The sequence below is a fragment of the Perissodus microlepis genome, chromosome 11, assembly GCF_051167445.1.
Source record: "Perissodus microlepis isolate ML-2025 ecotype Zambia chromosome 11, ASM5116744v1, whole genome shotgun sequence".
Classification (NCBI taxonomy): domain Eukaryota; kingdom Metazoa; phylum Chordata; class Actinopteri; order Cichliformes; family Cichlidae; genus Perissodus; species Perissodus microlepis.
In genome coordinates this window covers 28,016,732-28,030,885 of record NC_140471.1, presented here as the reverse complement: position 1 = coordinate 28,030,885, position 14,154 = coordinate 28,016,732, and the positions used below count along the sequence as shown (strand labels likewise).

General features: G+C 37.8%; 1 protein-coding gene across 2 annotated transcripts; it reads left to right on the top strand.

Moving 5' to 3' along the window:
• Positions 1-1,200: 1,200 nt before the first annotated feature.
• On the top strand, positions 1,201-13,665 carry dhdds (dehydrodolichyl diphosphate synthase). Of its 2 annotated transcripts, none has more exons than XM_084943874.1 (14): positions 1,201-1,266; positions 1,655-1,724; positions 2,448-2,564; positions 2,660-2,802; positions 3,961-4,077; positions 4,171-4,272; positions 4,385-4,499; positions 6,458-6,565; positions 8,053-10,354; positions 11,712-11,729; positions 12,062-12,091; positions 12,425-12,472; positions 12,589-12,645; positions 13,016-13,665. In XM_084943874.1, the coding sequence occupies exons 2-9, from the start codon at positions 1,662-1,664 to the stop codon at positions 8,293-8,295; spliced, it is 1,008 nt and encodes a 335-aa protein (XP_084800000.1). In that variant the 5' UTR covers positions 1,201-1,266; positions 1,655-1,661; the 3' UTR covers positions 8,296-10,354; positions 11,712-11,729; positions 12,062-12,091; positions 12,425-12,472; positions 12,589-12,645; positions 13,016-13,665. The 2 variants fall into 2 exon arrangements, with proteins under 2 accessions (XP_084800000.1, XP_084800001.1); XM_084943875.1 differs by lacking the exon at positions 1,201-1,266 and adding an exon at positions 1,288-1,445.
• Positions 13,666-14,154: the final 489 nt, after the last annotated feature.

Sequence of the window (14,154 nt, the reverse complement as noted above, 5' to 3'; positions counted from 1 at the left end):
GTATGAAAATCACTTAGGGTAGTTGAAATTCAACATGCTGACATTTTAAATATATATTTTTTCCACTAATGACGTAAAACCTTGTTTTTAACTTGATCAATATAATAGCTGTATTATTATATCTGTAATATTGTATGAAAGTCTTGAATCACCGCTCAATTTGTATGTTTTTCTATGAAAATGTGAAATAGGTGCAACAATTTATTGAAATGTGCAAACACGCATGGAAATCCAGCCCTTTAGGCAATGGAAGAGTTTGTACAGGTTTATGAGCCTGATAGTTATAATTGTGTAGGACCACCTTTATTTTCCAACACAGCCTGAACTCTGTTAGGCAAATATTCATGTAATTTCTTTAGTAGACTTCAGGAATAGTTCTCCAAGCTTCTTAAAGGACATTTTGAAGCTCTTCTTAAGATGTTGGCTGTTTTTTGTTCTGTTCTCTGTCAAAATATTCCCACACTGCATGGTGGCTCAAAAGCAGAGAATACTTTTCTGCATTCATAATTCCATCAATTTTGACAAGATCCCCAACACCACTGGTTGTAATGCAGCCTAAAACTATAGCCTGCACCAGCAGATAGCTGCAGACTGTTGTACTGCTCTCCCGACCTCCTCAGTACTGACAGTGATTTGAACCAAACATTTTACAATTGGATTCGTCGCTCCATAACATCTGTTTCCATCGATTTTCAGTCCAGTTCTTATATAATATGGCACACCTCCGCCTTTTCTCACTGTTTCCATTCGTTAAGAATGGCTTCTTGACAGCCACCCTTCCACTGACATTATTGCTGATGAGGTCTCAGTGAACAGTAGGTGGATCAGCTGAAGGGCAAGGTGTATGTCTCAGGTCCAGTGTCAGGTGTTTGTTGGATTTTTTCCTATTTATTATTGGATTATTATATTACAACCCCCCCCCCCCTCTCAAACCCCTGCTGTGTCCTTGATGTCTTTGGCTTTTTATGTTCGATTTAATATTTTTAAAAAGACATTAAAAACATTAAATGTTTTAAAAATAATAGATTTTAATTTACTTGTCATGCCTTAGTTCATATTGTGGTGTTTTTACTTCAGTAAACGTTGAGAAGATTACTTCCCTTTAGTTAAGGAAATCACAGTCAGTCCTTTGAATGAAGCGTAGCGTGCGTCCATCCGCATGATTCAAAAATCTACTAACTGCTGACAGGAAGTCGTCAGCACGCTCATACGTCACTTCACTCCAATACGGAAGAGGTCGTCATCGTTAAGGCTGTGAGTTGGAAGGTATGTGAAATGTGATAAAACGATCGCAGTTTGTGAGTAGAACAGCTCGTGCTTCAGTAGTTTGAATGAATGAAGCACTGTATGTGTTTCCTGGGCAACGAGGGCGCCCGTCAGTCCTTTTCCAGTCTCGCGGCGGTTTACTTCCCTGCAGGTCTCGTGAGCCGGGCTTGCAGTTAACGGTAAAATCCATAAGTGGCTGCAAATGTAATGCAATATCTTCTAAAAATGGGACGTTAATGTGGGAACCAGATGCCTTCCCTTTCGTGAAAGCTAAAACTTGGTGAAGTTTTTTTTTTTCTTCTGGAAGAGGGAGTGTGTGCGGTAGGAGTGCTCTTTGAATTCCCCCCCAACCACCTTTTTATAAATAAATCTTTCTGTCTTTCGGCAGAACGGATATGTCGTGGATAAAAGAAGGCGAGTTGTCCCTGCTTGAAAAGATTTCTGCCAATATCCTAAAGGTAAGCTGTACGTTATAAGTTGACTGTCTTTTCCAGCCTCGCTTTTGTCGGTCTTCTGCCTTTCTGTGACTCAAAAATCACTTTTATTGTCACATCACATGTGCTGGTACACTGGTACAGCGCATACGAGTGAAATTCTTGTGTGCAGGCTTCACAAGCAACAGAGGTGTGCAAAATATAAGAAAGGGAATCTGAGAATTATAAGAATGCATATATGTATACCAAATATGTGTGCCTTGACAAAAATATCAAGTATGTCATTTCAGAGTATCTGGATGGAAAATGGGAGTGACAAACTGAGCCATTTAGAAAACATCAAACTATTTATTTATTTGTTTGACAAGGTTAAGTTTCAGAAAATACCATAAAGAAAAGCTTACAAATAATAATAATAGTTCTTAATTAAATATCTAGGGGCATGAACTGGTGCTATTATCTGTAACCCCTGAGGGGGCCACAGGGAATGACTTATTAGTTATCGTTCAAAATGCAAGTCCTGGGTTCAAAATGCAAACATATTAGTTGATGGTGATGGGTTTGTTTTTTTTTTAATCTGGAAATTGCTATGTTTCGAAAAAAAGTTGTACATGACATTTTTGTGATAAGATATCAGCAGATATCTACATAGCATTAGACAGTGTTGGTCTTTTATAGATTACCGTAGAATGCATTAATGCTTTTTCTTCTGCATTTCTTTGGACTCTTTTGACTGTTGTCGTCCAGGCAGGACCCATGCCTAAACATGTGGCCTTCATTATGGATGGTAATCGACGTTTTGCACGTAAGAAAAACATGGAACGGCAGGAAGGACACATGCAGGGCTTCAACAAGCTGGCAGAGGTGAGTTTGGGGGTTTCGGCTACAGGAAACGCATGTCACATGGGCAGAAACAAATCGATGATGTGTGTCAAAATGCTTTGTCTTCTCCACACCAGACACTACGTTGGTGCAAGCATCTGAACATCCCAGAGGTGACGGTGTATGCCTTCAGCATTGAGAACTTCAAGCGCACCGAAGATGAGGTGGATGGTTTGATGGAGCTCGCCAGGCAGAAGTTTGAAAGGCTGCTGGAGGAACAGTGAGTTTCGAGCTGAGTTTTGCGCTTTGCTTGTGGTCACAGTTTGTACATCATATGATTCATTGCTTCCTTAAAGTAAAGTTTAGAAAGAGTGACATGCAGCGCTCAAGCATAAATCTGAAGTTAAAGTAAATGAGGGTCTGTACATGAGAAAACAATTTTAAACCAGTTTTGACGACCTGTTTCCAGCAGAGGCACGAGATCCTTGGAGTTCACCTTTAGGGTGGGCTTGTTTGGAAATCTGTTGTTATTTGTTTGTTTGTTTGTTACTTTTGGTTCAGACAGACACAACAACAGTGTTGACACAGAAACATTTACTAATGCATCAGACACTGAGTCAGATACAGTGTGCTAATGGTGGGATGGCCAAGAGGAAGCAAGGGTAAATAGGGAGTCTGTTATTTCCACTGGTCTCTTCAATAGTGCTTACTTTTTCACTGTAGTGTAGTATGTCAAGCTCAGACTAGTCTACTAACGTGGATTCTCTTTTCATTTTGCTCTGTGGTCATTGTGGCGCATGTACTATTTATTTATTAAGCAGCTGATGACTGCTGCAGATACATTTTCAAGCTAAAGTGGAGGTCTGTTAGTCTGCAAGCCATTTCTCTCTGTTTCCACACAAGTATGAAATATTTTACAGCTGACTTATTTCTTCACTTTGGAGAAATAAAACAAAGAGCTTGTTGACTAATCCATTGCTGAATGTTGCCCTTTAGTCTGTATTTGTTGCACACAAGACTGTGGTATAAGTAGCTCGCTTGTTCAAATGCCATGTTTTGCTCCTTTTTTTTTTAATCTGAGTAACCTGTCTAAAGAATTTAACACTGTAAAAAAAATCCCCTTCTACTGGATGTTGTATTATGTCTATCAAAATTTGGACAAACTTGATTATGAGGCTGCTGGCTGTTTATGATACAAGGTTATTATTTTTCGAACGATTGACATCCTTATGACAAACCACTTTTGCACAGTGCTGGACAGCAGACTGTTTCAAGTCCACTGTACACACTGAGTACTCAAAATTCTCTGGAGTCTCCTTTGTGTTTTTTCTGGGTAGAAAATCCAGACAGACAAGTTTCAGGATCCTGAGTAGTCTTTCTGTATATCCTGTTCATCTTCATGCTTTTCCTATAAATGTCTTTCGGTTTTGTTTTGCAGTGAAAATCTAGAGAAACATGGCGTTTGTATCCGAGTGCTGGGCGACTTGAATATGCTGCCACTTGACCTTCAACAGCTTATTGCCAAAGCCGTGTTCACAACCAGGAATCACAATAAGTATGCTTAGTAGCTTGTGTTTTTCATTCATCGCTGTGCATGATATCCTGTACATTAGAAGTGACCACAGCACCACAAATTCTTGTTTTGTAGGTGTTTTGTCAATGTGTGTTTTGCCTACACATCAAGATATGAAATCACCAATGCAGTCAGGGAAATGGCATGGGGAGTAGAGCAAGGCCTGATCAAAGGAAGGTAAACGAAACAGCAATGAGTTCATCTTGTCATCCTTTGTTAAATACTCTGTAGAAAGGTGTCCTGGAGAGCCATTGTGTTAACAAGCTCTTTGTGTTTCTGTGATGTGTAGTGATGTGTCGGAGGCATTGCTAAGTGAGTGTCTGTACAGCAGTAACTCGCCAAATCCTGATTTGCTCATCCGCACCTCTGGAGAGGTGCGCCTCAGCGACTTCCTTCTTTGGCAGGTGAGAGTGAGATAAGTGTCATCAACAGCTAATAAAGTTCACCATACACAGTCCCAATCAAAAGTTTAATACCACTTGAAAAATGGCAAAAAATCATATTTTGCATGGTTGGTTCTTAACAAGGTTCCAAGTAGAGCTTCAGTATGCAACAAGAAGAAATGGGAGTGAGACACAACATTTTTTTGAGCATGCAGATGATTGAAAACAACGCTTAAAATGAAACAGGCTGTTTTACAGTTGATCAAAAGTTTAGGACCACATGCCTTTAAAAGGCCAAATCTGTCCAAAAATGAGGATTCATTGTCATTTTCTGTGAGGTAGTCATACTGTCGTCACGTTCTGATGGCAAAGGCAAAAAAAACCCCCTTTCCCTTTTTGAACGTGGTCAAGTTGTTGAACTGCATAAGCAGGGTCTCTCACAGTGCGCCATTGCTGCTAAGGTGGGTGGGTGCTAAGACAGTCATTTGGAATTTCTTAAATGAGGGTCATGAAACACAAAAGTCAAGTGGAAGATGGTCCCGATGGTTTCCAACAATACTGGTGTGACGAGATGTTTTGGATGGAAACACACTGTTTTCAATTAGTTGCATGCTTAAAAAAATGTTTTGTCTTACTCCCATTTCTTCTTGTTGTATGTTGAAGCTCTACTTGGAACCTTGTTAAGATCCAACCATGCAAAATATGATATTTTTGCCATCTTTCAAATGGTCTTAAGCTTTTGATTGGGACCGCATTTCCCACAAACCTCATCTTCATTTAGACTGATTCTCTCCTATTGATCTCTAAGCAACTCTAACACTTACATCATATAAACTATCCAATCTCCCCTCAGCTCTTCAGTGAGGTGTTGTTGTTATAATTCATTTTAAAATTGTAAATATGATCAATTTATTTGGCTCCATACCACAGGGCTGTAAGGTGACTGCAGTTGCTTACTACCTGTAAAGCATTCACTTGATCCAAATGTTTTAGCCACTTACAGGCCAACCTGGCCTTTATTTCAAATGCTCAAGAGTTCTTACAAATTAGTCATTTGCAATCATTTGCATAGGAATTGTTTGTTTGAACAATTCCAGTAAGGATGTCCCTAATTTGAGAATGTTGCAATATAAAGCCCATTGAAATGACTGTTGTTGCCAGCTGGTGCTGCATATATAAACTTGAATTGATTTACCCTTGAAGATGACTGTTTTTCTATGAAACTATGAAAACAGCAAAGTAGGATTTCGATTTATGCTTGGTTGAGTCTTTAGGGATCATGATGATTTAGGAGCAGGGTTTTTCCTGGCTCCAAACGACAATCTGAATACGGCTCAAGTATTGAGATGGTACTACTTTATTTAATTTCTGGCCTTTTAATAAACAGGTGTGTTTTATTCCAACCCCTTTTATCGCAGGAAAGGGCTTGATGAGTAATGTTTTTTTTTGTGAATTAAGAAGAAAGTAACACTGGTGGTTGGACGTTTTGCAGGATGTATTAGTCATTCTTGATGTTAACCTTCAAAGCTGTCTGTTTGTGAAAATAATCCAGCAAAACTGTCTGATGCCAAAAGAAACCAATCTGTGATGAGTGTTTCATTGTATGAGTACAGTTTATATTTAATTCACTATCAGTGTTTTTATCTAGTGACCATCAGGGATGGTAAGTACTTGGGTTTTACAAGAAAAAAATAGTCTTGAACAGCTGAAACAGACTCTGAGAGAATTCTTTGTATGTCCTCTGACTTGTCTTTCTATATATATCTTTAGTGATTTATTTGCACGTAAGATTTTCTTCCTACATTCCTTAAAGCCTGTGACAAGTCTCCCTTCCAGTTTGGGGGTGCAATCGCTGAAAGACAGTATTAACGTAATGACTGGGTTACAGCACAAATTGTAAAAGCTTTATTTTGTTCTTCCAGTTTTTCCTCAGATACCCTGTAAACTTGTATTGGTTTTCGTGTGTGCTCTTTCTGCAGACCTCTCACTCCTGCCTAGTATTTCAGTCCGTTCTGTGGCCAGAGTACTCATTCTGGAACCTGTGTGAAGCCATTCTGCAGTATCAATTAAATCACAAATCCATCCAGGTAAGGATAATACTGAGACAGAATTAGGGTTTACTCACACTGTGTGAGCCATGCGGCGTGTCCAAGCGCGTTTGACAAGAGTCATCACTCATGTTAGGTTAAGTAACTAGTTCAGGTTCACTCATGGAATTTCAGTCTTTTCCCAATTAAAGCTATCTCCATGAAAATCTGCATTTAGTGATGAATCTATAATGTGAGAGAACCCTGAGTCACAGCTTCCAAGAACTGCCCCAGTTAAACAAACAAATGTGCTCTCCCAGAGTGATTTTCAAAAGCACGTGTGCACGTAAGAAAGAGGGAACGAACATGAGAAAGGAGTTTATTTGTTTAGACCAGGGATGTCAAACTCATTTTACATTGTGGGCCACATACAGCCCACTTTGATCCAAAGTAGGCTAGATCAGTGAAACTCACTATAAGAAAAAAGAAGTGCAGTCTCAACAGTATGTGTCAGTTTTTCGTGTTTAGTTTGAATACTCCATAGCTTTTTGTCCCCAGAGTTGGAAGGGCTGTATAGAGTGAGGCAGTCGAAGAATACGGTGTGTTTTTGGGGTCATAATGTTTGTTATTTTTGGCCTCCTTTATTTCCTTGCTGGGAAGGATCTAAATGTGACTAAAGGTCCTGTATAACTAGAATAATATTATTTAGAAGCAGCACAAAAATGTACTTTCAGATGTCTAATATAACTGAACCATACCGCTCTTTTGGTTTTGAACCTAATTGGACTTAGCTGTTTGGGTACTACTGTAGTTATGACCCCTGTCACCCACTATCGGCCATGCTCTGCTTTTCATTAATGTGATGGCAGCTGACTGTGTCAGCTCCATGTTGCACCCTGGTCGCTGTTATGACTGACTCAAAGGCCGCAGCAAAGAAGAATAAAGAGAGAACAAATATTTATTTAACTTAATAGGAATAAATGTGTCAGTATCAGTGGCTTAAAGAGGTGTATGAACTTGTTGGCAAATATGTTCAAGTATAAGTGCAAACACAGGGAAGCAAGTGAGACACTGGGCATGGATACGGTGCATGATTATGACTGCATGTCTTCCCTGCATTTTTGTGAGTTTTTTGGAACAGCACTTCCAGCTGCTCCCCCCCCACCCCAAAGGGATCACTACAATGGAAAGATCCCCATGTTTGATTTGGCACAAAGGTTGCAATGTTTCTGATGAAACCCAGAGCTTTTGGACAAGCACTATGAGTATACTAGATTGTGACACGCTGGCACTTGGTTAGTTGTTTTGGAGAATCATAAGCAGCAATAAGCAGCTGTGTTATGCATCCCATATCTGAAAAGGGCCTATGTTTTGGCTGTGTGAGTTGCAGGTTCATCACTTGAAAATGTTAACCGTAGCAATTAATGTAGATCAGTGTTACTTTGTGAAACGGATTGTTGTTAAACAGGCAGAGAAAGATTAAAGTAACTCCTGTATCTATGTATATATTTAAATGTATGTCTAATTTGGTGTGTTTGTTATTACAGAAAGCTAGAGACCTCCATCGAGAGCATCAGGCTCTGCAGCAGTTAGAAGCAGATCGTGCTTGTGTAGCAGAGCTCTTGCAGCATCACAGCAATGGAAAGCCCGTCGATAGCCAGAGAAGACAAGAGGCGCTACTACACTACACTTCCTGCCGGGAAGAACGAGTTCAAGACTTCCTAGAAGCACTGAAGCACAAAAGAGACTCTTTCTTTTCTGACTTATGCAGTGGATCCTTGTTGGCCTAAGAATACATAGAAGAACAAATCCTCTGAAGCGGGGACGAAGCCTCTCCTATATCCTCTTCCCAAAAGGGCTTCTGTGGAAAAGGGAAGAGCAAGCAGTAACTGGGAGCGGTTTTATTTTGTTGCTGATTCATATAAGAGGGCAGTTTTACCCCTATGGGGCTGTAGAATAATCCTGCTATTTATGATTGTAGATTTAAAAACTCTAATAGGTGGAAATGACTGGTCAAGATGTAGTTAAATCATCGTATAAACTGTCAGTTAAATGCATGCCGTTGAACGGAAGGTCATTTTATGTGAGTGAAAGCCACGGATCCTGTGTTTCGGTTCCAAAACATTCGTCCACAGAACTTTTAAATTGTTGTTGAAGCATAAAGTGTTGTTTGTTGACTGTGATTTTGATTACATAACTATATTTTGACCAGCTTTCTGGAACAAAATAAAATGATTACTGTATGTCAGATATGATTAAATGATGTGAAATTCTCTGTTTTGTACTTACATACTACAAGTCTAAGCTTTTGTCTCCATTTGGCGTCCAAAATATGGTTATCTATTGTCTTAACTTGTGCAGCAAAAAATATGTGTGTGGTCCATGCTGCTGATATATATGGACTCTCAGGGGGAAAACTGGTGATGGTGTTTTATTGGATTAACGAGTCGTTTTTGCAAGTAGATGACTTTCAGCACATAAAACTGTACCGATATAATTTCTGCTGCTACCTGTTGGAAGTATTGAGCCTTAAAGCTTATCAACTACTAATACGCTATGTATTGCAAAAATTTAAATAACTGCTTGTAATTGCTATTCTGCATCTCAGTTGGTGGTATAACACAAGCAAAGAACCACTTTTACTTTTTTTCCAGCTGGATGTTTGTTGGGTTTTGTTTATTTGGGAAAAAATTGAAGAAAAAATGTCCCAATTTTATCCAAGAAGTCCTCAGTCCTTAACTCACAAACTCAAATGCAAGACATCTCTTCATCAAATCATCATATTTGAATCTTGTCCCTCCAGAGGAAACACTTCTAGGAATCAATTTTATTTAACTTGCATCATCTATACACTGACAGAAGAATTGATAAACTTTGGTAGAACTAGAAACACCATACTATAAACATACTGGCCCACAAAAATATGCTTATGTACACATACATAGGTATAAGCATGAATTTATACTACTCATCAGGCGTACAGTACTGGAATATTCTGGAATATTACTACTAATGCACAGACATGTGAACAGTATTTTAGTGTTGAATAGGTATCTTACTTTTAGCTATTTAATATATAGTCAGATAGCTTAAAATTCACTAAACATCTACCAGTTACAAATTGTATATGTCTGTATTAGTATTTCTTCACACAACGCTTGGTTTGACCCTCAATCCCTCAGGTAATAATAATAATGACTAAATGTTGATTTTTGGTTTTACACAGGGCTAAAATTACAGTCTTACATGCCCAAGCCAAATAGATATATTCATCCACCACAAGCTGACAGAAAGCACCATAGTCTAATCTTCACCCGCGACCGTGTTTTGCCTCAAAGCTATGACATCAACGTGATTGGTCAGTTGCAACGCGGGGATGTTAGATACACCATAAAATTTGGTTCTGGTGGACTTAGTGAGCAAAAATTGTTCAGTTTATCCGATAGACGGTGAGAAAAGGTGCAACGACTTTGACGCGCCATTATCTGCGTATTTCTTTTTTCGATTACAGCAGAACGAATCAGTCGTTCATACAGCGCCACCCCGCGACTATAATCCGTATTCCTTCAAGTTGCCGTCTGCCTTTTTAACAAATGGGAGGCGCCTCCAACCCACGTGACGCCTTTCTATCCAATGGCGAGATTCGAAACACAAAACTGGTTCAAACCGGTTTCGTTCTTATATTTCAGTGTATAAACTACAAGAACATTCGTTTGCATTATACATTCGCCATTTTCCGCTGTGAGCGCTTGGTTGGCGTCTGTTATCGCTTCGAAAAAAGCCATTTTCGCAGCTGTATTTTCCTGACATTTTTCTTCGTTTCCCGCTGAGAACATGGGCAAAGCAAAGGTAAAAAAAAACATGAATTTAAATTTAATTTAAGTCTGTGCACTGGAATCGTTTTCGTAGCATTAAGTTAACACAAGACTGCGCCTGATATTTCTGCTTAAGAAGAACGTCATCATCCCTAACAAGCGTTTTAGCAATGGCGGTCTGACAGTGGAGAGGAGCGCAAGCATCCTCCCACTCGTCGAAAACAAAAGTTGAAATTTTTGCTCATGGTTTAAAATTATTCTTATGAGTTAAACGCGCACAGTTGCGTGTATTTTTGTTAATTTTTTGTCTTCCAGCGCCAAACTCTGGTTAGTCCAGCCGTTGACATTGCGTTGTGCAAAATTTCTGACACCATCTTTTTTCCCCCCCTCTCTTTGGCAGTAGGCAGGGCACAAATCTTGCTGTTGTAAACGCAGTAACAAACTTTCGATATGGACAGTGACTGTTTTTCTTTATTCTTTTTCTCAACCTGCGCGTCGATGCTTGAATGCATAACTTGGGATCCGAATTAATGAAGATAAATATGAACTGCGCCGTTATCAAGCAATCAAAATAAGCTCGAACGCAGGCTGCAAATTTGAGGAAGGAGTTGGGGGAGGGGAGGTGGCGATTATTATTTTTTTCCGCTCAGGTTTTGAATAATAAGTGCCAGCCTGGTTCTTGCATCGTCGTTTGAAATGGGTTTGTTAACAGTAGTAAATATTTATTAAAAACGTCAAACACGATTAGATTGCAGTTTGAAAGTGCGCAGCAGGAAAAAATGTATAAATACAAAAATAAGATTTTTTTTTTTGCACGTTTGTGTGCGTTTTGTCGTATTTTGAATGCATTAATTTATGGTGCAGTGAGTGGCCATACTATTAAAAAAATGCATATTTAACGATTTAAAATTAGATTATCACAACAGGATTGTTTGGGGTGTTTTTCGATGAAAATCTCAGTCTCATCCGTGATTTTTTTTTTTGTCTTCCTTGAAACCTCTCCAGGCATTCGTTGAGCTCCATTTGTCGTGTAGGTACAGATTAGTAAAGTAGTAATCTTATCAGTTTCCCAACAGCTGTCTGTAGGCGCGCACTGATACAAAACAAAGGAAGCTGTCAGGGCGCCAAGGCGGTGTCATGGTGACAGGACTGCCCAAATTTGAATTCAAATATGCGCGGGAAAGCTCTTTGTGAACTTGAAAAATCAAGAGCAGTGTTAAAAAAATGTAATATATATTAGATCTTCTCTGAACATTTTTATATTAAAACAATGTAAAATAGTGCACACAGAAAATTAAAAAAAAAAACGTTTTGTGCTATTTAAATCTGTATTTATTATTATGTCGTTTTACTTTTCAGTTTGTAATGTTTTCCCCTTCCTTGTCTTACAGGCACCTGCTTCCTCTGAGGTTTGTCTAAAATGAATATATTTTTATATTGTGTTGATGCAGCAGTTGCATTTAGAATTTGTGGGTAAATGCTTGTTTTTGGTGTATCGTTTGTATGTTTTTTGCCACTGATATAATATATTTTGTGCCCTTATTTAGGATGATAAGTGTTGTACTTAGTTAATATATTTATTCAAACTCTACTCCCATTTTCATCTCTTTTTTTTGCTTTTGTTTTAACTTACTTTTTGCAATTGCATACTCTTTAAAGGTCATGTATAAACAAAGCTATTAATATTGATGCAAAATAAGACACTGTTTGTTTTAACTTTCACTTCCTTGTGGCTCTACAGCCTAAGAGAACCTCTGCACGGCTGGCATTAGTAAGTTCTTTTTAAACACAATTAAGCATTTTTAGATGTACTCAGTATATTTAATGTGCAGTATCCTGTAGTTTTTGTTAAATGTTCACTATTTTTTGTAAGAAGCAACCACTTGAAATTGAAGTAGTCTATCATGTGTGTATTAAATTTTAATTTTACATTTTTTAAGAATATATTAAAGGTTCTCTTACACTCTTACCTAATGTGACATGAGGATGTAGCCCATGATCAAGAAGTTTATTAACTTGTAATAAGCTTTTATTACCTAGGATTTCACGGATCTATATTCTGTTATCTCAAACTGATTTAAATATCTTCTTTCTTGTCTTGTAGAAACCGAAACCTGCAGCAGTGGAGGCTAAGAAAAAGGCTGTTGCAAAGGTATAGAACCAAAATCTTGCACGCTTACTATGGGGGAACAGCTCTGTAAGATGTTTGCCACATGTTTGCTTGATTCATTTCTGTGATTAATTTGTTATTATCATTTTATTTTCTAGAGGGCACCCAAAACAAAGAAAGCCAAACCCGCTGAGAATGGGAGCACCAAGGCTGAGGTTTGTTTCTGTTACACTGCAAATTAATAAATGTTAGATCAAACAGATGTTCTTATATTTTCCAGGTCGTTTCTCCTTTTTTTTATGTTATCTTAACTTATTTGCTTTAATTGTTCATGAGTTTAGTGCAAAGGTAAATTTGAAAAAAAAAAAAGAAGAAGATCAAATGAGTAAAAAAAGAACTAGATATTAAAAAAAATGATGTGTATGAGTTCTGGAAACCTGTTATTGTTTTATTTGTTCTCATAATGGATACGTGTTGCAAGGACTCCTTTTAATATAATCAATAAAATTAAGAATAAGTTGCCATGTGACTAAAACAATGCAGTTGACATTGCTGTTGGCGTGTTTTTTGTTTTTCTGTCCGCAGGAGCCCAAGGCTGAAGCCACTGAAGCCAAATGAATAGTGGTTGATGTGCTCACTCTGTGTACTTGGTGATTGTACAGTTTTAAATAAGTATTTTTTACCAAGTTTTATATTACAAATGTCATTTATAGTTTTGTTTTTGGCTTGCACTTGATGTAACAAAATTTTGTTTTCACATTCATATCCATTTTATATCAATTTTAAAAACGGATACCGTCCATATCCTGTAGTCGTGGCATTTTTTAGTTTGTCTAATCCAGATTTGTTTTAAACTTCTAAACAACAGATGTAACAGCTTTTCCAACAAGTTGGATTTTGAATCTAATTGTAAACATAAGGCAGCTAAAGCATAAAATCTTGCAGGAGAATATGAATTTGCCGCTTATCTCCTTGTAGTTTAATGTTGAACTAATAAAATTATTGCTTTCCAAATGTTTTAAAAACATTGTATGTTGATGTAAAATGCCACAGACAAAAAAAGAATACTGTTATTAGGTCAAAAAAAATGTTTAAGTTTGATGCGTCCCAAAAAAAATGGCTGATGTGAACCCAGTCATCTGATAAAAACTTCTGTTAAGTTATGTTTCTGTTTTCTGCTTTTCTGACTCCAATGGTTGATCTTAATGTTCTTGAATAAAAATTTTCAAAATGTCCTTTTTGGGGTCACTGTTGAAATGGAAATTCTCGATGAAGGAACAGAAAAATGGAAATGCTGCGACACGACGTTTGAAAAGGTGATGCAGCGACCTTGAAAAGGTTTCATCATAAACAAACTGCAGGCTCCACCATTTTGGCAGGACATCCATTTTAGTTTACATCCATGGGGTCTCGTCCCTACTTGTGACTGCTCAGGTATTGCTGTTAGGCTTGGCTTTCTATTTTCAACAGGCTAGTTAATTTTCACACTTCTCTATGTGGAAATGTTACTGGTATAATTTGTAATTTAATATAACTTGTTACTAAATTATCACCCAAGGACTGGCACTTAAAGGTTTTAAATATTTATTTAAGGTTGTCATGTAAATGAAATTTTAAGCAGCTGCTAGTGTTTTTTTTGTACCTGTTTTGGGTATATTTAAACTTGTTAGCACTATAATGAGAGAAAAAATAAACCTTAAGACAAGGTGATCTCATTGCATTAA

Coding starts and splice junctions, on each gene's coding strand:
- dhdds (XM_084943874.1), top strand. CDS start 1,662: ATGTCGTGGATAAAAGAAGGCGAGTTGTCCCTGCTTGAAAAGATTTCT. Junction 1,725..2,447: donor TTTCTGCCAATATCCTAAAG/GTAAGCTGTACG, acceptor GTTGTCGTCCAG/GCAGGACCCATGCCTAAACA. Junction 4,078..4,170: donor ACAACCAGGAATCACAATAA/GTATGCTTAGTA, acceptor CTTGTTTTGTAG/GTGTTTTGTCAATGTGTGTT.